Source organism: Neltuma alba, unplaced genomic scaffold, assembly GCF_004799145.2.
Source record: "Neltuma alba isolate B1F8T4 unplaced genomic scaffold, ASM479914v2 tig00011916_pilon, whole genome shotgun sequence".
NCBI classification, from domain to species: Eukaryota; Viridiplantae; Streptophyta; class Magnoliopsida; order Fabales; family Fabaceae; genus Neltuma; species Neltuma alba.
Window position 1 is genome coordinate 1,048,286 of NW_021636509.1, and position 22,753 is coordinate 1,071,038.

A 22,753-nucleotide genomic window follows, 5' to 3' on the forward strand; every position below is an offset into this window, starting at 1 on the left:
AAAATTTTCTGGGGATGCTAATCTCTTGGTTAGTTTTTGTATGATGCTGTGAAAATTTAAATCCAAAATATCTTGTTAAATATCAGCTAATCAGCATCCTTTCTTTTCTTTTCTTTTCTTTTCTTTTTTCCCTTTTTCCTTTTTCTAAACAGCATCAGCATTCTTTGTTAGTTGACCATCCTTATACTGTATCTTTATTCTATTTCAAATAATAGTAATAGTTCCCAACAAAACAAGGTATTCATGCATGCCTCTCTTGAGATTGAAGCCCCCTTCCCAATGTTTGGAAACAGACTGCTTGTCCAAACCAATATTTTTTAGGGATAATATAAATTTTAGTCATAAAAAAAAAAATTTTGGAGGAAAAAACAAAATGATATTATAAAATGTTAAAAAAGTTAAAATATGCAACAGTGGAAAAGGTACAACCAGATTCTAATTTTTCTAAGAAAAAAGATGCGGAGATCCTACCGAAGACAATATTATGAAAAGACGAAAGCAAATTTTTTTTTCTCTCTCACAATTATCGATTGAGTCCTCGAAATTTGATTTAGTAAAACTCAATCTTTGTAATTTATTGAGTTAAGGAATTATAAGAATTAAATTGTACCAAATCAGGAAACTATAAATGGCTAAATTATTTCAAGTTAAGAAATTTTAAAGTCTAAGTTACATTACATCAAAGTTAACGAACTAAATTGGTTATCGGAAAACCATTAAAAACTAGGTTTTATTTATCCTAATTTTTACTTCATATGTTGAAGTATTATGTGAAAATTAAAAAGCCATTACTAATGATTTATGGCTTAGTATTCAAATCCATATAAGTAAATATTCATTCTTATAGTCAACTAATAAATTCATTTGCAAAACATATACGTATTAGCAAATGTGTAATGAAAGTGCTTGTATAATGCTGAAATACAGGGACGAAAAACTTATCCCAATAATAAGTCCACTTTCTACAAACAAAAAGTTTTTATAAAGCTTTGGACCAATTCTGATTAGTTCAGTTTGGTTTTCATAAATTAGGGTTTTGTTTTCCTTTTTTTGTGTTGTCTTCCCTCCTCTATCCTTTCTCACCTCCTCCCTCCCTCGTTTACATCGATTATATAAGGAAAAAAAATTTTATTCTAAGACCACTATAGCTAATTAATATCAGTCAACTCTCAAAATATTTCAAAATTTCAGTCGATCTTCTAAGATCAAAATGAAGTTAAAATTTAAGGATAGAATTATAATAATACTCCTCCTTTCTATTTCTTTAAAAAAAATATTAATTGTCAGAGGCGCTTAGGTGGCAACGACGGAGGTCGGAGCTCTTGATAGCATGAGGGCTTTTTTTTTTTTTTAAGTAAGGTGTCCAAAGAAAAGTTTGAACCAATCACTAAGCGAACCAAACCATTTAGTCATATGATGTAAAGAAAAATACATATAACAAAACAAATACAAATATCTAAGTGTAAATAAATAAGTGAAAAATAACAATTTACAAGTAAAATTTGGTAATTTACAATAAAAATTTGACAATTTATAGGTAACATAATCAAATTCATAAACCCAAACACAAGTGTTTAGATGTAAATAAGCAAGTGAAACTCAAAGATTTACAACAAAAATTTATAGATTTACAATCCAAATTTGATTATGTATAAAAAATAGAAGAGAATTCACAACCACAAATATAAGTATTTAAATGTGAATGAACAAGTAAAATTCAGCGATTTACAACAAAAATTCATCGATTTACAACCCAAATTCGGTAATTCATAAGAAACATGAAGACTTATATTTAAGGTTGTGAATTTTCTTATAAGTTTTGTAATGTTTATATTTCTTGTGAATTGCTGAATTTGAGTTGTAAATCGTTGAATTTCATTTATTCATTCACACTCAAATACTTATATTTAAGGTTGTAAATTCTTTTATATTTTTTGTGAATCGCTGAATTTGGGTTATAAATCACTAAATTTTTATTACAAATCTTTAAATTTCACTAGCTCATTTACATCTAAACACTTACATTTGAAGTTGTGAATTCTATCATGTTACTTATAAATTATTGAATTTTTATTGTAAATTACTAAATTTCATTTTTTATTTATATTTGAGCACTTGTGTTTGTTTTGTTGTATATATTTTTCTTTGCATTATATGATTAAATAGCTTGATTGGCTTGGTGGCACATTATTTTTGATGGGCCAAAGGGTCATAAGTTCAAACCGCAATTGACTACCTTATCGACCTCCGTGGCCAGAGTTTTGGTAACAATTAAGATTTATTTTTAAAAAAAATTAAAAAGAGGGGTACTATTGTAATTTTACCCTTAAATTTTAATTTTATTTTTGTTCAAGGGTTAACTAAAATTTTGAAATGTTTTGGGTTGAATGATGTTAATTAGCTACAATGGTCTTAAAATGAAATTTGCCCATTATGCAATTAGTTAACTCATATCTTTTCGGAATTCAAAAGTTATATTAAAAGAATGCTTATCTAAAATTAATCACAAGCTACTACTCATTGGATTCTCTCTCCAAAGCGAAAAGTTGAAAGAGAAGGTATCATATTCGAAGACTTTTTATTCATTAATGGCAAACACCACTCACACAAAGAAACTTCACAAAGGTCCCACCTTGTTCACAAAAGCAGCCCCATGATATCTAACTATACAGCACCTTTTTCTTTTTCCATTTGACAGTTAGATGGAATGCTGATCTTTCTTCTCTAGATTGGTCATTTCCTTTGCTAGGAGGTTCTTTCAATTTCTCCCACCACCTTGTGCTCTGCAAGTTACAATGGAGATTTTCAAGTGTTTGTACTTGAATCTTCTCGCCATTCTCATGTTATTCATGGCAGTTTTCTCAATCGATCCCTATTCGGAAGCACTTCTGAGCCTGAAAGCTGAACTTGTAGATCATGATAACAGTTTACATGACTGGGTGGTGCCATCTGAAAGAACCTTAACAAGAAAATCCTATGCATGTTCTTGGACTGGTATCAAGTGTAACAAGGATTCTACAGTTGTAACTTCAATAGACCTGTCCATGAAGAATCTGGGAGGATTAATGTCAGGGAAGCAATTTAGTGTCTTCGGAAAGCTTTCTAATTTAAACCTGAGCGAAAACTTTTCTCTGGGCAGCTTCCGGTGGCACTTTTCAACCTCACCAACCTAAGAAGCTTGGATATCAGCAGAAACAACTTTTCTGGTCACTTCCCAGGTGAAATTTCCTCCCTTCAAAATTTAGTTGTTCTTGATGCCTTCAGCAACAGTTTCTATGGGCCATTGCCTGTTGAGCTTTCCCAACTTGAAAATCTCAAGGTTCTTAATCTGGCTGGAAGTTACTTCAAAGGCCCAATTCCATCCGAATATGGTTCTTTTAGAAGTCTTGGGTTTCTTCATCTGGCAGGAAATTTTCTCTCCGGTAATATACCTCAAGAACTGGGGAACCTCAAAACAGTAACCCATATGGAAATTGGCTATAACTCTTACCAAGGTACTATTCCATCCCAATTAGGTAATATGAGCAAGCTTCAGTATCTCGATATAGCTGGTGCGAATCTATCTGGGCCCATACCAGCCTCGCTCTCAAATCTCACCAGTTTGAAATCATTGTTTCTATTCACAAACCAGCTCACAGGACCAATACCAAGTGAATTTAGCAAAATCAGACCTCTTAGAGATTTAGATCTTTCAGACAACCTTATTTCTGGGTCCATTCCTGAAAGCTTTTCAGAGTTAAAGAACTTAAGGCTGCTCAGTCTCATGTATAATGATATGAATGGAACTGTTCCTGAAGGCATTGCTCGTATCCCATCCTTAGAAACTCTTCTCATTTGGAATAATCAGTTTTCTGGAATACTTCCACAGAGCTTGGGCAGGAGCTCAAAACTCAAATGGGTGGATGCTTCCACAAACAATTTGATTGGAAGCATACCACCTGACATTTGTGTGAGAAGAAACCTATTTAAACTCATCCTGTTTTCAAACAGATTTACAGGTGGTCTTCCGCTGTCATTATCCAATTGTTCTTCACTTGTTCGACTTCGACTTGAAGATAATTCATTGTCTGGGGAGATTTCTTTGAAATTCAGTCATCTTCCTGATATCTCATATGTTGATCTGTCTCATAACAAGTTTGTTGGGGGAATTCCCTCTGATATTTCCGAAGCTAAAACACTTGAGTATTTCAATGTCACTAATAATCTGCAATTGGGGGGCATAATACCTGCACGAGTATGGTCTTTGCCACTTCTTCAAAACCTTTCAGCATCTTTTTGTGGTATTTTGGGCAATCTTCCACCATTTGAAAATTGCACATCAGTTTCTGTCATTGAACTAGACAGAAACAACTTATCTGGAAGCGTCCCAAACAATGTTTTCCATTGCCATGCTCTTGAGTATATAAACTTGTCCCACAATAATCTATCGGGTCATATACCTAATGAACTTGCAAGTATCACTGCTCTCAGTGCTGTAGACCTGTCAAATAATAACTTCAATGGCTCAATACCAGTAAAGTTTGGTAGGTCTTCAACTTTGCAGCTTCTTAATGTCTCTTTCAACCATATCTCCGGTTCAATTCCCCAAGGGAAGTCCTTCAAGTTAATGGATAGAACTGCATTTATTGGGAATTCAGAATTATGTGGAACACCTTTGCGACCTTGCCTTGTTTCGGTTGGAATATTCGAAAGCAAAGGCCCATGGAAGCTTGTACATATTTTGCTACTCTGTACAGGGTTGCTTACACTTCTTGCAGCATCAGTTTTTGGGATACTTCATTTCAAACAAGGAACTAAAAGTTGAAGGAAGATGGTCTCCATTGTTGAACTTAGTGCACAGCAAATGATGCTTAGACAAGCTTGAGTGCCAGAATCCAGAGAACTGCAAGCCCCATCACCATCAGCTTCAGAAGCAGTTTTACCTACAGAGATGATATTTCTAGTCAAGAGGACTAACTGGGAAGCGACAAGCATTAAGATTTCTCAGAATTTTCACAGCGTCACTAGGAAATATAAGGCCCAAGAATATAATCAGACTGTTCAACTTTGCCATTGCCAGAATTCGAATTGAATTGGCATTGCAGGACTTTGCCTCCTTCAGCATGAATGTTATCCAGGTATACCCTATGGATATGTGCTTCCTCTTGTCAACGGTCAAAGTGGGTTTTGTAAAAAGGCCATTTCCATAATTTAAACCTCATGAGAGTCGATAAAATTAGTATAATGTCAGGGCAGAAATTCACGGGTCAACCAGCATAGTTTCCAAAACCATTATAGCTTGAACACAACTTCGTGCCCAAAGTCACCACACTAAGGTGACAAGATGGCAATAGTTCAACCACTTTGTAGCTTTCTGTCATTTCATTTTGAATTTATCTCTGCTCTCCAACAAACCCCTTCCTCATTTACTTTGTAATCTTTTTATCAGATGAAAGGTTGATAAAGTGCAGCGGCTAGCATTGACAGCAAAAAAAAGAAACCATGCAAGAGATAGAACTGGTTCTTGAAGTTGCATTTTCATTCGCATCACATTCAAAGCCATTGCGTATAATCAAAACGTGTAGTTAAACAAGTTTGTAGTCAGACTAATACATACATTAATTACCTTAGTGCCATTGATATCTTCCCTCCATCTCCTATCCAGTTCCTACATTATTCAAAATTTCATTTGCCTTTGATATTACACATAATTCAATCTTCGCTGACTAACATGTTTCTTCTGGCCTTTGAGAAAGTATAACTGAACTCAGGTTTGACAGGTTAATAAAAATAATTTGAACATTTGAGTGGAACAGTCTAATAATCCCTCAAGTACTGAATATAAAATCTAATAGAGGGATTTATTTTGATTTCAGATATAACACCTCAATCCATTTTATTTTCTAATTTTCTAATTATTTTTTTTTAAATTCTTCCTACTGATATTACATATGAAGGGGTTTCTATCAAAAAGAGAAGTTTTTTTTTTTTTAAGTGAAAACTGAATACTATCATTCAAACTTCAAACAGTACAAGTAATCAAAAGCACCAACAAAGAAAATCTTTCATCACTTACCAACCCTTAATTAAAAAAGAAAAGGGCAATGATTAAAGATGCGGTAGTGTCCTATAATCCTATGAGAATGTCTAGCAAGCCGGGCATTAATTTTTTGTTAGTATAAATTTATTTTGAAAGTTTAAAATTATAGCAATGTTATTTGCTACCATAAAAAAAATTAATATTGATCATTAAAATAATGACATTATTTTTTAATATTTTTAAGGGACAAAATTGTTAGGACTTTAAATTTTTAGAACGAATTAAAGCCTAAAAACACTTCGGGTGTCTAAGTGAAAACTTTTAGGATAAATTTGTACTTTAACTCTCTTTTTTTAACTTGCAAATGATATAAGCAAGATATTTCAATTAAAAAAAAGAGTCTGGAGTGAAATTTCTCATGACACATGGGCTGAGGCCGGCATTCTAAAAGCAAACCAACACACAGTCTGGAGGAAAAAATGTCAGATACTATCCCATTTCTTTTTAACACCGAATGACCCGTGAAGTTATGAGTGCGGCTAGGGATCTAGGTATGATTAGTGGTTGAATTTGGATGCCCGCGGTAAGTAGGACTCATGTTTTAATATAAAAATTAGATTACCAGGTATTAAAAAAAAAAAATGACAGTAAAATACCATGTGAATTTCAAAAAGACAAATAAGACACTTAAATAAGCAAAATGACAAAAAAAGCATCAGGTACCAATCTGGAATTTTGATTTTTGGCCTAAACACCAAATTGCCCTTATTATGTTTGAACACTAAAGAGATAGAGAAAGGTAGAAACCACCACCTCTCGGCAAAAACAATCCCCCCACTCGACGAAAGAGAAACTGTCCCCACTTGGTGAAACCAATCCACCTACTCGGTGAAACTAATCCCTCCCTCAGCGAAACCGAATCCCCCTACTCGATGAAACCAATCCCTCCACTCAACGAAACCGAACCCCCCACTCGACAAAACTAAATCCAAGCTCCTCCAGTCACCGAAAAAGGTTCTCCGATTTGCAAGGGGATTTGTATGTAAGGGGATTTGCAAACGATTTTCAAGAAATGTAAAGCTGCCTGATTTTCAAGTATTATTAAATCATTTGCCCAGAATGTTACTACACGTATAACGAGATTTATAACTCGCAAAGTGAATTTGACCACTTCTTCGAGGGGTTTGACAACCTGTTTTAAGGGGTAGGGCAACTTTTCTCTACAAAAATATAATTCCATGCTGAATTTGACAAAACACATAGTGGGATTTACAACTTTCACATTGAGTGTTACTACATTTTCAATGGGATTTGTAACCTTTTGTGAGGGGCTAGCCAATGTTTTTGTCAAAAACAAAATAATTCCACGCTGAATTTTACAAAATACATAATGAGAATAACAACTTTCACAGTGAGATTTACTACTTCTTCAATGGGTTTTGCAACCTTTTGTGAGGGGGTGGGTAACTTTTCTGTCAAAAACAAAACAATTTCACGCTGAATTTTACAAAACACATAGTAGGAATAACAACTTTCACAGTGAGATTTACTACTTTTTCAATGGGTTTTGCAATCTTTTGTGAGGGGCTAGGTAACGTTTCTATCAAAAACAAAACAATTCCACACTGAATTTTACAAAATACATATTAGAAATAACAACTTTCACAATAATATTTACTACTTCTTCAATGGGCTTTACAACCTTTTGTGAGGGGCAGGGTAAATTCTCTATAAAAAACAATACAATTTCACGCTGAATTTTACAAAACACATAGTAGTATTTATAATTTTATAGTGAGAGTTACTACTTTGTGTAATATAATGCATCATTCACAAAACAATATTTGCCAAAAACCAGCAGCCATATAACAGCAGATACATTACATATATTCAAATGACTACACCTGAAGTACATCAAAGTAAATATTAAACCATTAACTTTCATACTAACTATATGTGTAATGGAATGTACCATTCACGTAACAGTATTTACCAAAAACCAGTAGCCATATGACAGCAGATATATTACATATATTCAAATGACTGCACTCTACTCTTGCGACGGTTACCAATTTCACTGACGACACTTTACTCCTGCAACGGCGGCAATGTGATTTCGGAGAACCTTTTTCGGTGACCGGAGGAGCTTGGATTTAGTTTCGCCGAGTGGGAGGATTGGTTTCTTCGAGTAGGGGGATTCAGTTTCACTAGCTGAGTGGAGGGATTGGTTTCGCCGAGTAGGGAGATTTGGTTTCACCAAGTGGGGGGATTGCTTTCGCTGGGAAGAGGTGATTTCTCCCTTTCTCCATCTCCTCAGTTTTCAAACATAATAAGGGCAATTCAGTCATTAGGCCAAAAATCAAAATTCCAGATTGGTACCCAATGCCTTATTTGTCATTTTGCTTATTCAGGTGCCTTATTTGTCTTTTTGAAATTCACATGGTATTTTACTGTCATTTTCCCTTAAAAAAATTAGCTAAATTATTATTTGTAATAAGTGCATATTGATTTTTTTAAATTAACTTATTTAATTATGTATATTGACATTACCTCCTAGTAGAATCCATTATAATTAATAAGAATATTTTAAAAAAAAATTATAAATTTATGAAATGAAGTTGATTGAAATTTTATATTTGGAACTAAATACAACTCCAAACTAGTTTTTATATTTAAGACTGAATGTAGTATATATATTATTTCTTCTGCTTCATAATATAAGAACAAGATAACTAATTTATGAATATTAAAAAAAAATTAGTTGAATTAGTTATTTATAATAAATACTCTTCCAGTCTTAAATATAAGACTCATTTTAATATATATACTATAAAACGAGTCTTATATTTAGGATAGAAGAAAGTATGTACTAGTTTCTCTAATGTATTGTTTTTAACCATGCTATTTAGTGTATGTAAATCCATAGGATACTTTAGGAAAAAAATTATAAACTTAAGAGGTGGATTAAAACATCAAGTGCATATAGTTCTGTCCATCTAAATAAATCAAGTTCAAAGTCTCACATTCTGCAGGAAAAGACACAAGATCTTAACCATGCCTGTTATCTGGAATTCTTATTAAATTACTGCAAAATGTAAAATGTAAAATTACCTTAACAGACAGATGAAGAAGACAGAATTTGAAGCTCTATCACTTACGTTAAAGAGGGAACAATCTCGTACGTCAAGAAAACCAGGAATCTGAAATCTATATATATATTAAATAAAAATCAGAGTCAAGCTGAGCCATTTTCACCCTCATTGTGGCTTCTCACTTAATTTACTGTTCTATGAATAGTATCAGCTTATGAATAGTACCCGGCTCATGATTTGGGCTGCGTGCTTTTTTTTTTTTAAATTTTTGCGTGTAATGAAGTGATGGAGTGAATGAGTCTTCTTATGTCATGTTTTTTAGTAGCTTAGAGTGTGTCAGATTCTTTACAGTTCACACCTACCACATGGCTTGCAGATTTCAATTTTTTTCTCTTAAAATTCAAAGCTCAATCTCTCTTTCCTTTCCCCCTCATTTTTTCCTCTCTTTACCAAACCCGACATTAGAGAGTGGGAGAAAATTTTTCTACAGGCTTCATTCAGTTCTCCTCTGCTCAAGTCACTGCTTCCCCCATAATCGCCGGTGTGCGGGCGAGCCTTAGTCTGCTCGCTTGGGATGCTGTAGTCACCAGATCCTTTCCTACTCCCCCTATTGGGATCAGTATCTGTGGGTTTTGGAGGATTCTGCCGTAGTATCTCCTCCTTTTCTCTTCCTTCTTCCCCCTCACACAAGTGCGTACTGGGTGTGTCGTTTCTGTGCCATAATCACCGAGGTCTTCTTCTTCCTCCTCTATTCTGTATATTTGCTATTTTGTGGGTGTGGGCGAAACTTCAACCTTCTCATTCCCTTTGTTCTTCCTTTTAGTTGCATATGCGTGCAGCTCCCTCCCTTTGATTTCTTCTCCTTTCAGCTGCAACCTTTCAAATTTCTAAACCGCCTTCATGTTCTCTGTCTTCTTCATCTTCTTCTGTGAACAACTTGCATGGTGCCAACTTCAGAGGTACTGCAAATTGGGGAGCTACACATTGTGAGTGTTTTACACACAGTCTATTATTTTTCTTAGTAAGGTGGGCTTCTTACACCTTGACAGACATGGTCTATTCTTTTTTGTAGGTGGAAGCTCCAAAACTCCGATGATAGTAAATGTCTGTCCAAATGTTAAAAATTTGTGTAAGACATGATCATCTCTCAATTTCTCCACCATAACTTGAAATTTTGTATTAAGCCTAGGAAATCGAGATACAATTAAGAAGTGCAGAGATGTTGTAAGTTCTTCTGTGACCTGCTTCCTTCTGTGCAAATGATTTCATGCTATACTTTTATGCCTAGATTATAGATATGAGTACTTTCATCAATATTACTTTCATCGGCCAATGCTTGAAATGTATGTATTTGCATCTATCTATCTTGAAGGTTTAACAATAAGATTACCGTCATCACTTCAAATTTTGTGGAAAGTAATTTAGTATACTATCTCCAGTTCAAAATAATTGTTGATTTTAAATTATGCTCAAGGATTAATAAATTTAATATAGCCTAGAGTGCAATAATATCTAATACTATTTGACTAAAACAGTCTTAATTTTCTATTTTGTATTTGACTTTTTCTCCATTGATTTACTAATGAAGGATAAAATGGACATAGTAATTAATACTTTATTGAAACTTTAAAGAGAAATCGTTTTGAAACAACACATGAGCTTCAAATTAGCAATCATTTTGAAACAGAGGAAGTGATAACTTATTAACCAATTGAGTCTTGGAAATGGTGTCAGGAAAGAATTCTGGTTTGGCTTCTATCTAGGCTTGCTACTTAATCAAATTTATATGAGGAGGAAAAGTGTAATTTAAGGCCTACTTGGAGTTCATTATATTCCCCCATTGTATACACGCTCAGTAAGTGTGAGTGGGAGGCTTGTAAAAAGTGTAAAAAGTGTTTTACAGCAAGAGAAGGAAGCTTGGAAGGACTTTGAGGCCATGAAGGGTGTGAGTAAGCTAGTGTGTGTTGTTTAGTATGCTCTTGTGAAGAGTGTTCAAGGTAAATGGGTTACTAGATGAACTTTAACGTGCTGTAATGAGATTATGATTCAAAGATGTTCAATTAGGGTAATGTCTTAGAATCATGATTGAATAAAATGTTCTTTTTTGTTTTTTGTTTAACAGGATGTTCATGCCTCATGAACTATACAAATGCTACAAGGGTTTTTTGGAATCCAAGTCCACCATATGAGGAGGGAGCCGCTGAAGGAAACTGGGAGGAATTGAGCTGTTTAGGACGTACAGAGGTGTAGTTTGAAATTAGAATGTGTAGGCTATGTATCTAGGATGGGATGTGGCCTTTATTGCCTGTACCAAGTATGTAATCACACCTCTTTTGTTGGTAGGGTTTGAATGCCGGCCATGTATATATCCACCTGTGATTATAATTTTGTGGTTTAATATGTGCTTGGTCTGTGCCACATTCGTATGTTTAATATGTATTTAGCATGTAAATATGTATGGTTTGAAGTAATGAATACTTTTTAATATGTACTTCATTTTGTGTTAGTAAATGTTCTTGATCTTCATAATCAGGATGACTACTATTGATTAAATATATTAATTCGATGCTTTAAGTTTATGATTCATAAGTTTACACAGCTTAGAGCTAATGAAAAATAGCATGGATATATGTTGCTTTACATGAAAAGATAAACTATTAATGTAACAATTTAATTTAATAGTGTATTTAGAGATTATACATTTATAAAAGTGAATCAGAAAATATTTTTGTCATGCTTTAACAGCTAAAGTAGTAGTCCTGGTTTAATTAGTTACCAGATACCATGTTCAAGTAAAAAGATACATTGTGAAACTTGAATGTTTAGATATTAAGTGTGGTTGTGCGAATTGTCTTTTTCATTGGCAGAAGGAAGTCCTCGCCTCCAACTATCTTTTGGACTTTTTCGAAGTCAATGTAGGTACAGAGAAGAAGCTGCTCAATGGCGTGTTTTGTTTGTTAAAGTACTTGCTTGAGTTTTTTGAGTTTTTTGAGTCCCGGAGTACATTTGAGAGCTGTCAAGGAATGGAGTTCACCATGGATGGTAGACTGACAAATTATGCGTGCATTCAGTTAGTTTTTCATCATGATTGTGTTTCAATGTGAAGGATCTTAAGTAACATATCATCTTTCCATTGCCTAATGATGCATGGCTCTGAAAATGTTAAGGTATGTTAAGATATGTCAGGATTATGAGGACCTACAACATGTTTACTTTGGTTTTGCAGTATTGCACTGATAGCAATTTTTGCTGGCTTTTCTTGATCATTCTGGGAATGATAAGACGTGATAATGCACTGTTTTGGATGCAGTCAGTCTTAAAAATCATGAAATACTTCTTGAATATGTTTACTCAATCTATCTAATTATGATTTGTGAATTGATACGTGGTGTTTTTCAACTGTTCATTGTAGCATTGACGTCTAGATTTTAGTTTAGATATCGATAGTATTTTAAGATTTTAGATGATTGACATCCAGGAAAAGAATTACTGTGATCTAAAATTACCTATCTATTTAACGTGTGCTTATGTTGAAATAAAGTCATCCGTTGCATTTTGAAAAAAAAAAGTCTACTCAAATTCTGATGGAAAACAAATGCTGTAATATTTAATGATTAATGAATAATATATTAATATATTAGTTTTTGTATTTAACTTGGGTTTCTTTTTCTTAATTTTTCCGTCATTCTTTTTTCTCTTAATGATGCTTAGATAAATGACTCTCATTTTTTGATATGGATACCACCATAATGGGCTTTGATTTCTGAAGAAATTACTCAATCCATCTAATTTATGTCGTCGTTATTGATTATGCAGTTTTGAATTTTTTTTCCCTGTTTGTACAGTTCGAACTAATTCATTTTTAAATGCTTCATGATTTTACACATAAATTGGCGAGCATAAATTTATAAGGACGGTGTATGATGGCACATGTAGTTCATATGTTCTGTTTTTTCAAATGAATTTAATTTCATCATGCATGGAAGATATTATTTTTGTTCAATTTAGTGTTGAATCCTATTTCAGTAAAAACTAATTTTCGAATTTAGATCCAATTAATTAATTACATTGATGATGGAGGAGTGGGGATTGATTTTTGCGGCAGCAATTGTATATCATGAAAGTCAATACTACCCGTGCATCGCACGGGGTAATTTGCTAGTTAATTACTGAAATGAAAATGTGTGCGGGAGCGGAGGGGGGAGATTCGGTCGGCAAAATGAATGCGACGGTAGGTTTGTGACCGTGTATGGTCATGGAGACGACGGTGGCCAACATATTTTACAAATTTTGGCGGGTTATATTGCACAGGAAAAAGTAAGAAAGATAATTGAGTGACCAATAGGCGCTGTGGAGAATCTTAACGTTCACGAATTCGGCAGAACCCAAGCAAAATAGTTTGCCACCTACAATTCAACGTTAACGGTAACCAGAAGTCCAGAACTACCATTCTTCCCTTTCAGATTTTAACTGAGTCAACATGCCGCAGAAATCCCTTTTCCTCTCTTGCTTTTCTACGCTATCATCTCTTCTTCAACCCGGCCGATTCGTCTCCCCAAACGCACTCATAAATCATACGCCATGATCAAAGGCAAACTGAAGCTTCCTGCTCCAGACAAGCCCCGAAGCGTGTTCCCCGACCGTCTGGGCAGCTTGGTCTCCGGTTATGAGGGTAGGGATGACGGAATTGAAGGATCCGACTGCGAATTCGAATCGGGCAAAGAGTTGGAGCCCATTCAACCCAATGCGTTAGGGTGTGACCAGGAAGGCGATGTTGATAATGAAAATTATGATGATCAAGTAGACTCAAATGTTCGGCAAAGGCCTATTAAAGATGTAGTAAATCCGGTTTCAGTGTTGAAAGCTATTGTGATGGACGAGAAAAGGTCCGATCTCGAACATGAGGTGAGGGTCTGACATGCAGTATGAATTTTTGGGGCTAATTTACTTTTGCGAGTTGCACATTTTTTTCTTTTTGCGAAGAGGAACTTATGGTGTTGTATTTGATCATCGAACCATCAAATCTCTCTTTGGTCCCGGTTGCTTTCTTCATCCAGCTTTCTCAGAGGGAAATTAACATGGAAAAGTTGCAAAGAATTGCGAATACCGGCGTTCCTGATGGAGGAAGTTTGCGAGCAACAACATGGAAGGTAAATACCGCATGTTGTTGGGAGCTCGTTTCTTTCTTCCCCCGCATTTTCACTTGTGGGAAATTATCGCTGAAAATGCTTCGATCCCACTTGCTGCTTCAAGCGTTTAGATGTGAGAGATTATGAATGCTAGCCATAGTTGGCATTATTCATATTTGAACTTCCCTCCCTCTTACCTTGAAACTTCTTGCACCATTGAGAAATAATGTGGTGTTATGGTGATACAATGTGGTTAGACATCCATTCACTGGTGTTCCGAAGCCTTCATCTGGTACCTGGTAAACAATAAGTTCATAGAATACTTAGTCATGAACTGGGAGTTGAGCAAATATCAATTTTTGCCCCCTTCATTCAGTATTATGCAATTTAGTACATCGAAAATTAGCAAACAGTAACAAATACATCTTGTGATACAATCATTTTCTGGATCTATAGATACATAATTCTTCATTAAGGCCTATATTTTGGACACCATACATGGATATCATAATATGCATGTATGTATTTATGCTTGGTAAACCCTTTGCAAAGAGCCTGGAAAAATTACCCATGTAGACTTTCCGTGATTTGATACCTTCAGTTTGCATTTAACGTGTATATTAATGTTGTATTGCTAAAGGGACTTTTAAAATATCTGATTGATTAATTCTGACATCTGTTAATTCTATTATAGTCAACAGTACACTTGCACTTATTTTCCCTTTTCAAGAATATAAATTCCTTTGATCGTGGTTATGTTCTGCATACAAGCAGCTGATTGTCCTGCTATAATTTTCGCAACCAGCTACTCCTGGGTTACTTACCTTCTTCTCGTGAACTGTGGGACAAGGAGTTGAAAGAGAGTAGGGAAAAATATGCTAAGTTGAAAGAGGAGATCCTCCAGAATCCTGTAAGAAGTTGAATTTTCCTTCTTGTTACAAATTATATACATACTTCCTTCAGTCCTATACATAAGTTACAATTTTTGGGATGGAGCTTTTTGTAAGTTACACCTTGTACTTGTATGAAAATTCAATTCACTTTTTTCATTTTTCTCCCAATTAATTACATGTCTATCTCATCTATTTTTCCCTCTTATTATCTCTCTTACCCTTTCCATAAATAAGGATATATTTGGGGGAAAAATACATTTCCTACACGTTTATTATTTTTAACCAATTTAACCAACTTTTTTTTATCTACGTAATTCGGTTATTTGTAACTGGAGGGGGTATTTTATTTTAACAAATGCATTTGGTTTTGTATTTTAGCTCTTCATTTTGATATTGGTCAACTTTTGCATAAGACAGCCTGAATGTACCTGGAAGCAAGAGGGAGAATCAAGTTCTGGGTTGCAACAGGAGAATAGTGATATTGATGGAACACTTAGGAGACATGAAATTTCCGAGCAAGATCACCCTCTAAGCTCATGTAAGGCTAGTCTTTGGCGTGAATACTTTCAGGTAAATTTCTTCTCCATTTGAAACCTCATTGTGCCTACCTGCGTGCTAATGGAGTCAGTATGCATTAATATCATTCCCTCTAATAGTATACAGAGATGGTAGCACAGATAGATCGTGATCTGCTACGTACTCATCCAGACATGCCATTCTTTTCAGGGGATTCATCATTTAGTCGGAGAAATAAGGTACCTACAGCTTTAATAAATATAAAAAATGGGTTGAAGTGCCTTTTTTTGCCTTGTAAGTGTTTTGATATCGGCTATGGGCACCATAAAGAAAATTGTGGAAAAATATAGTCCATAATCTTTCAAAACCAGTGAAACGTTGCCGTTTTTTAACTGTTGCCGTTTTTTAACAGCTAACGTTTGAGTAATCAAAAGTCCTTCAACTCACACTAATGGTCGACTGTTTGAAAAAGGCTAACGTTGCACCAGTTTTGGAAAATTATGGGCTACATTGCTGTATAATTTTCTTCATGTATCCATAACTCCTCAGACGAGACAAAAATGCACATTGACCTTGAAAAATTAAGAGAAAATTTAATCTCTTCTTTGTTTACTTCATCTTGAAGTCAGAGATTATAAGAATCTCAACTCTGAATGAAGCCCTTCTTGTTATTTTAACACAGGAAGCAATGAAGAATATTCTTCTACTTTTTGCAAGATTAAATCCTGCAATCCGATATGTGCAAGGCATGAATGAAGTCTTGTCCCCAATATACTATGTGTTTAGTACTGACACTGACAAGGAAAATGCTGTAAGCACTAGACCTTACTGCTTTGTTCTGTGATCTACATAGTAATTGTTGTTTTTATGGAATAGTTGAATTGGTTGTTTTCCATTTAGGCAAATGCAGAAGCCGATAGCTTTTCTTGTTTTGTTCGAATCTTAAGTGATTCAGTAGATCATTTTTGTCAACAATTGGATGACAGTTCAAGCGGTATCCTTTCTACTCTTTCCCGATTGTCAGAGTTGCTACAAATAAATGATGAGGAATTATGGCGTCACCTTGAATTTAAAACAAAGGTAGAGAACCTTTGACTTTGAGTTTCCCCCCTCTATATCCTTTCACTCACTTGCAGTTTGTTTCTTTCCTTGCTTAAAATCATGCTCTTAGCAGCATAGTACTCCTTCCGTTCTTTATTATAAGAGACATTTGATGCTTATGATATGTTCCTATATATAAGAGACACTTAAAAGTTGTCTCTATTTTTTTGTGTTGATCTCTCACTTTACCCATATTTATTGTCTCCAGTTCACACTCTCTCTCCCTCCCACTTTTCTTTCTTTTAATAATTTAATTGTTCTCTCTCATGCTCTCTCCTCTTATTAATGAGGGCATTTTTGGAAAAAAAATTATATTTTTTACACATTGATTGTTTTTAACTAACTTTAACTGTTTTTTTTATTAACGTAATTCGGTTATTTGTCTCTTATAATAAGGAACGGAAGGAGTATCAGTTAAGGTTTGTAAAAATAATGTAATATTGTGTTTATTAGACTTAGTAGTTGGTAGTCAGTAGTTGGCATTTGTTCTAGGCTTCAACTTTGTGTGTGTGTAAAGCATTGTATCAAACACTAAAATAAATGAGAGAAATATTCATTCCATATTCCTGCTCGATATGGTATCAGAGCATAGGAGATCACAACAGTGTAGGATGAAGTTTAGGCATTGCTATTGTACATGGACGGATAAATGGATAGAAAAGCGTCTAACCTATTCCTAGCTCGCAGAACCTAGCAAAGAAAATGGACTAGAAATTGAGTACGGGAGGAAAAAACAAACCTCCGGAACCCCATCCTACACCAAAACTACAACCAATTCCAAAACCTGAAAACACAAATTCATAACCAGGTAGAAACTAAAGACTTGGAATTTACAGAAATCTTGATACCAAAACACCACAAAGGAAACTCCCAGGAAATTAAGGCATGCCAAATCCAACACCAGCACCGGTGAAGTTTGCAAGAACCATTTCTTTCCGGCAAAATGGCACAAGCAAAAGCATGGGGCGGATGGAGTTTTAATCTTATAGCATTCAACTTTTTATTCAATATCTTGTCTGTTTTCTGACATTGATGTCTTGAAACTTCATGAACAGGTCAAACCACAATTCTATGCATTCCGGTGGATCACATTGCTCCTAACACAAGAATTCAGTTTTGACAAAATCTTGAGAATATGGGATACACTATTAAGCAATCCTTTTGGTATACAGGTCTCTCTCTCAATCTCTCTCTTAAGTGTTCAACTACCAGTTACAATAAATTAGTCATGATATGGTCATCTTTCTGTATATATATCATCAATATGAAGCTGTTTCTTTTGCAGGATATGCTGCTTCGTATTTGTTGTGCAATGCTACTTTGTGTGAAAAGAAGACTAATGAGTGGTGATTTTGTGAATAACTTACAGCTTTTACAACACTATCCTGATGATATCAATATAGAATACCTCCTCCAGGTAGCTCAGGATATCAGTCCTGACACATCATCTAATTGTTTATCCATGTGATTTATACGTGCACCTTTTTATGCAACTAATATCAAGTTTTCCTCCTTTTCAAAAGTGGTTGCTTTATCATCTATAACACGCAACACACAAACCCATTACTCACGTTTCCAAGGATTCCAAAAGGAGGAAGCAGAATTTAGTTATGCATGCCGCCTTAAAAAGGATCTTTTGGTTTTATCAATTTATCCAGTATTTTTAAAGTAGGATTAGTTAGTTAGGTCATGGTTCATTCACCGGTCGAACCATATTGGATGCGAGAAGGAGGCAATTAGAAGAGAAGGACCAAAGGTGGAACAGATAGAACATTGGTTGGACTAAAGTATATCTAAGTGGAATTTTAATTATTTGAAGCAGAGAGGGTTGTGCGATGGAGCAGAGAAAACTTAATGCGAGTAATTAGGGCTTGTGGTCGGGAGGAAGAAGACGGCCTTGCAAGTTATTAGCCCTGAGAAGGCTTCATGTGAGCGATTGGGACAGGCGAGTTGAAAGAATCCTCCATGGAATCTTTATCAAGTGACTCAAACATGGTGCGGGTTTTCCTGTAATGGTTTGGTTAGTCGCCTTGTCAAACTTGAAAAAAACAATACTCTTCCGGTCTTTAATATAAGACTTATTTATTTAATTTAATTAGATTAAAAAAATTATGTAAGGTAGTTAATTATAAAAAATATGATATGTTTTTCTTAAAACATCATAATTATCTTTCTTACTATCTTCTCTCTTTTATTTATTTGATTATGGTTTATGGAGTATTTATAGAGACAATTTAGAAAACATTGATAAATATGAGAAATATTTCTTATATTTAGGATCAAAATTAATTTACAATTAGGTTTTACATTAAAAACCAGAGGAGTACTTGAATTCAGGGTCTTGTGCATAAGATGGCCATAACACCCTTTTTCTTCTGCATCTCATTCTCACATATGATTCTCAGAAACACATTCGTAGAATGACACAAAACTTCAAGTCCTTGAAAGTGTTTAGAACCCTACTAGGTCCTATATTTGCAAAACTCCAATATTGCTGAACAGATGCAGAGAATCGGTTAACCCAATATTGTTGAGATATCAAAAGGTTAGAATTTTCAAGTCATTTTTTAACTTTATACTACCTCCGATCCTAATTATAAGAGCCAGTTGACTAATTTAAAAAGATTAAGGAAGTAAGTTGAGTTAGTTATTTGTCCTAAATAAGTATTGTCTTTCCTAAAATATCTTTGCTAATAAAGCATATTGACTAGAACTATCATTGTTAAAAGGGCTATTTTGGAAAAAAAAAAGTATAAATATGAGAGACAGAGTGGATTAGGGTTTTATATTTAGGATCAAAATAAAAATCAAACAGGGTCTTATATTAAAGACTGGAGATAGTAGCTAGGAAGTAGAAAACAAAAAAAAACTGGAAATACAGATTCGCGACTGAGTCATTGCCAAATGGAGTGAAGTACTAATTGAAAAATGAAGTGCGTTGGAAGGAAGAATGGCAATAGGTTGCTGCATCAAAGATAAATGGAGACTGATAAGGGGGTCGCCATGGTCGTTTTACACTGCTTCAAATAACTAAAATTCCACTTGGGTAGGATGTGGCAATTTTAATCCATCTAGCCACCGTAATAGCCACCTTGCCATCCACGCTGCGCTCGGTCAACTTCCAACTCATTAGTTTTGACTGTTATAATGGTTTTTATCCTTCGGGATGTATGTTTATAACAGGTCAAATTAGGAGGACTCAATTCAAATACAATAAAGTGCAAGAACTTGATTCAAAATGGTGATGAACTATAAAGACCTTCGATTCAATTAACTATAAAGGCCTCCGATTCAATTTTTCCTATACTTTAAATTTCAAACTACTAGTCGGCAACCTAATGGTTTAAATCCCCTCTTTTCTTGCTTGTTTGGCGGGAGGGGTGGCCCCACATTTTGCTAAGAAAGTTATCGATACCTTCTTGCTGTTAGTGTGCCATTTGTTCAGAAATTTGAAGCATACGTCTCTATCCAACTAAATAATTACACCCACGGAGCTAAATCAAATTCAAAGTTGGAGTCAAAAAGAGTGAATTTTAGGAAGATTTGCTAGTTATATAGCCTGCACCGCGGTGAAAACCCCTGCCAATTATCTTGAATTCTTGTTAAATTTAAAACAGGTTTCAACATGAGTATTTGCATAGCATAGTTAAAGTATCTTTCTCAAATATCGCCTACGGAAAATTTTCTGAGTGATCATGGAAAATCGAACTCAAAACTTACAAAATGAAGCCAATATGCTCTAGCCAGCAAGCCAAAAGTTCTATAAGCTCACCTACAGGAAAATTTTGCCACAAATGATGTCTATTTCCAATCCATGGACCTCAATAACAAAGCCCAAGGGAAAAATCAACGAAACTTTATTTGACATTGTTACATCAATAGGTCAGAGTAAAACTGCCTTAGTGGAATTAAATTAGCAGAGTTTCAGAAAAGAGGCCAGCCAAGCTGGAAGATAACAAACAGATGAAGATAGAGTTCTAAGTACTCCAAGCTCTATTAATGGGAGCACAGTTTCAAACATCACAAAGAAAATGCCTTAAATTGTGAACCAAGAATCTGAAACTAGTGAAGAGGTGACTAGGGACTATGCGTAATTGCATACAAACTGTTTGATCTAGTTCTTGCCAAAAGTCAAATTAATAGCATGAACAACTCCATCAAAACTATCAAACTTTGAACTTACCACATCAACCTTCACTCCCAACCTCTCTGATCCTTCCTTTGTCACCGGCCCATGTGATGCCACAATTAGTTCTGGGCACATGTTCTTCAATCCGTCAAAATCCAATCCCAATTCCTTCAAGCTCTTCAAAAACCCCTCGACCTCAGCGCTACTCGTGAAGACGAGCACATTCAATCGCCCCTCCTCGGCTCTCTTCACAATCCCCTCTGCACACCGTGGCCCCGCCCATCGTGTCTCGTAGGCATTCACTCTAACTGGGACCCACCCGCCGCCATGGAGCTCTCTGATGAAATTTGGGACCACCGGAGGCTCTTCCAGCCCCACAACAAGCGGAACCGGACACAAGACCCTCCGGCCACCGCCGACCCCAAGAGACTCCACCAAGCCACTCGGTGTCGCCGTGGGTGGCACAAGAACCCGAATTCGTTCCGAATTATCGCACAGCTTCGAGACAAAGTTAAGGTCGATAAGCTCTGAGTCTTTTCCAAGAGCCGCGATGGTAAAGGTATCGCCGGAAGGTGACAACGGTGGTTCTACGAGATTCACGGCAGCGTCTGAGAAAGCATGGATTGCGGTTCTGGAAGTGAAGGCGATGGCGGAGAAGTGGTCGAGGGTGTGAGGTGATAGGTAAGGTTTGAACATCGAGATGGTGTGGGGGGTGGGTTCGACAATGAGAGTGGGACACCAAAAGGGATCATAGCCGTTGAGGGAGAGGATGTGGGAAATTCTGGCCGCATAATTGGGCGGCGTCGTGAATGCAACGGTGGGCTTATCACCGTGTGGGGTCATGGAGACGACGGTGCTCAGATGGGCCAGCATATTGGACAAATTTGGCGGGTCAACTGTAAAATTTTGAACTGGAAAAAGGCGGAAGGATAATCGGGCGTTCGCGAAAAGACAAATGATGGTTTTCTATTGGAGAGTGATCGTCTCTGATTGGTAGCCTTCACCTCCACGGCTCCTCCTCCTCCTCCTCCTCCTTTCACGGAAGGGTCAAATTTGTTAGACAAAGCTTATCGCTGATGCACGGGGTTGGAATCTGGAAGAGAAGTAGGCCTTCGCGTAGCCATCAGCCATAACCTCGATACGGATTAGTTATAGTGGCCAATAGTCCTATGGATAATGAATGTAAAAGCAAAAATAAGATGCTTGGAAATATTGACACTTTATGCACTAGCGCATTACATTGTTGTATTGAACTTTTGGAGGAGCTTTTTTTCACCAAAAAAAAAAGAGGAAAACTTTTGGAGGAGTTTTGACATGAAATCATGTAGTTGCAAACTATAAGGTGTTTAGATGAAATCAAACTATAGTTTAAAAAATAACTTTTGAAGAACAGATCTTTTGAAAAATAAATTTTGTAAAAAAGTGATTTTGATAAAATGAGAGTGTTTGGATAGTTGTTATCAGAAAAACTTTTTATATGTGCAAATTATTAAAAATAGCATAAATTAATATGATAATTACATAAAAGATAGATTTTATAATATATTTTAATTTAAAAGAATAAAATTGTTAATAATATATTTTTTACTAACATAATTAATAATATATAAGATAATGTAATTAATAAATAATTAATATGTGTATATATATTTATAAATTATAAGATTAAATATATTTATAGAAAAATAATTGAAGGATGTTAAAGTCATATTACCATTGGAATCTATTCTAACAGGCACAATCATACTCTCCAATTTGAGTCAGAAGCAGAATGGATTTACTTTTTTTTTTAAACTATGGTTTTGAGCCCAAAATCATGGTTTGCTGATTTCCCTTTTGTTTGGCAAATTTTTGATCCAAATCATGATTTGGGT

At 35.2% G+C, this 22,753-nt stretch overlaps 2 protein-coding genes and 1 pseudogene across 7 annotated transcripts; 2 read left to right on the forward strand and 1 right to left on the reverse strand.

Annotated features, from left to right (window-relative positions):
- The first annotated feature begins 2,662 nt into the window (after positions 1-2,662).
- On the forward strand, positions 2,663-5,632 carry LOC114719394 (leucine-rich repeat receptor-like protein kinase TDR; annotated as a pseudogene).
- Positions 5,633-13,290: 7,658 nt separating this feature from the next.
- On the forward strand, positions 13,291-18,272 carry LOC114719406 (TBC domain-containing protein C1952.17c). Of its 2 annotated transcripts, XM_028904886.1 has the most exons (9): positions 13,292-14,016; positions 14,169-14,261; positions 15,046-15,150; positions 15,551-15,703; positions 15,790-15,888; positions 16,332-16,460; positions 16,550-16,729; positions 17,806-17,922; positions 18,036-18,272. In XM_028904886.1, exons 1-9 carry the CDS (start codon positions 13,693-13,695, stop codon positions 18,216-18,218), a joined length of 1,383 nt encoding a protein of 460 aa, XP_028760719.1. In that variant the 5' UTR covers positions 13,292-13,692; the 3' UTR covers positions 18,219-18,272. The 2 variants fall into 2 exon arrangements, with proteins under 2 accessions (XP_028760720.1, XP_028760719.1); XM_028904887.1 differs by lacking the exon at positions 14,169-14,261 and having other exon boundaries at positions 13,291-14,016.
- On the reverse strand, positions 14,272-21,997 carry LOC114719407 (uncharacterized). Of its 5 annotated transcripts, none has more exons than XM_028904888.1 (2): positions 20,934-21,997; positions 14,272-14,536 (listed from the first exon to the last, which is right to left on the reverse strand). In XM_028904888.1, the coding sequence occupies exons 1-2, from the start codon at positions 21,750-21,752 to the stop codon at positions 14,411-14,413; spliced, it is 945 nt and encodes a 314-aa protein (XP_028760721.1). In that variant the 5' UTR covers positions 21,753-21,997; the 3' UTR covers positions 14,272-14,410. The 5 variants fall into 5 exon arrangements, 4 of the variants coding, with proteins under 4 accessions (XP_028760721.1, XP_028760722.1, XP_028760723.1 ...); XR_003737902.1 differs by lacking the exon at positions 20,934-21,997 and adding an exon at positions 15,562-15,636 and having other exon boundaries at positions 14,463-14,536; XM_028904889.1 differs by lacking the exon at positions 14,272-14,536 and adding an exon at positions 15,668-15,741 and having other exon boundaries at positions 20,934-21,996.
- Positions 21,998-22,753: the final 756 nt, after the last annotated feature.

Excerpts from the sequence above, each read along its gene's own strand:
- LOC114719406 (XM_028904886.1), top strand. The coding sequence starts at position 13,693 with ATGATCAAAGGCAAACTGAAGCTTCCTGCTCCAGACAAGCCCCGAAGC. Across the intron at positions 15,151-15,550 it reads AGGAGATCCTCCAGAATCCT|CCTGAATGTACCTGGAAGCA; the intron begins GTAAGAAGTTGA and ends TGCATAAGACAG. Across the intron at positions 16,461-16,549 it reads ACACTGACAAGGAAAATGCT|GCAAATGCAGAAGCCGATAG; the intron begins GTAAGCACTAGA and ends TTTTCCATTTAG.
- LOC114719407 (XM_028904888.1), bottom strand. The coding sequence starts at position 21,752 with ATGCTGGCCCATCTGAGCACCGTCGTCTCCATGACCCCACACGGTGAT. Across the intron at positions 14,537-20,933 it reads TGGGAGTGAAGGTTGATGTG|GTACCAGATGAAGGCTTCGG; the intron begins GTAAGTTCAAAG and ends ATTGTTTACCAG.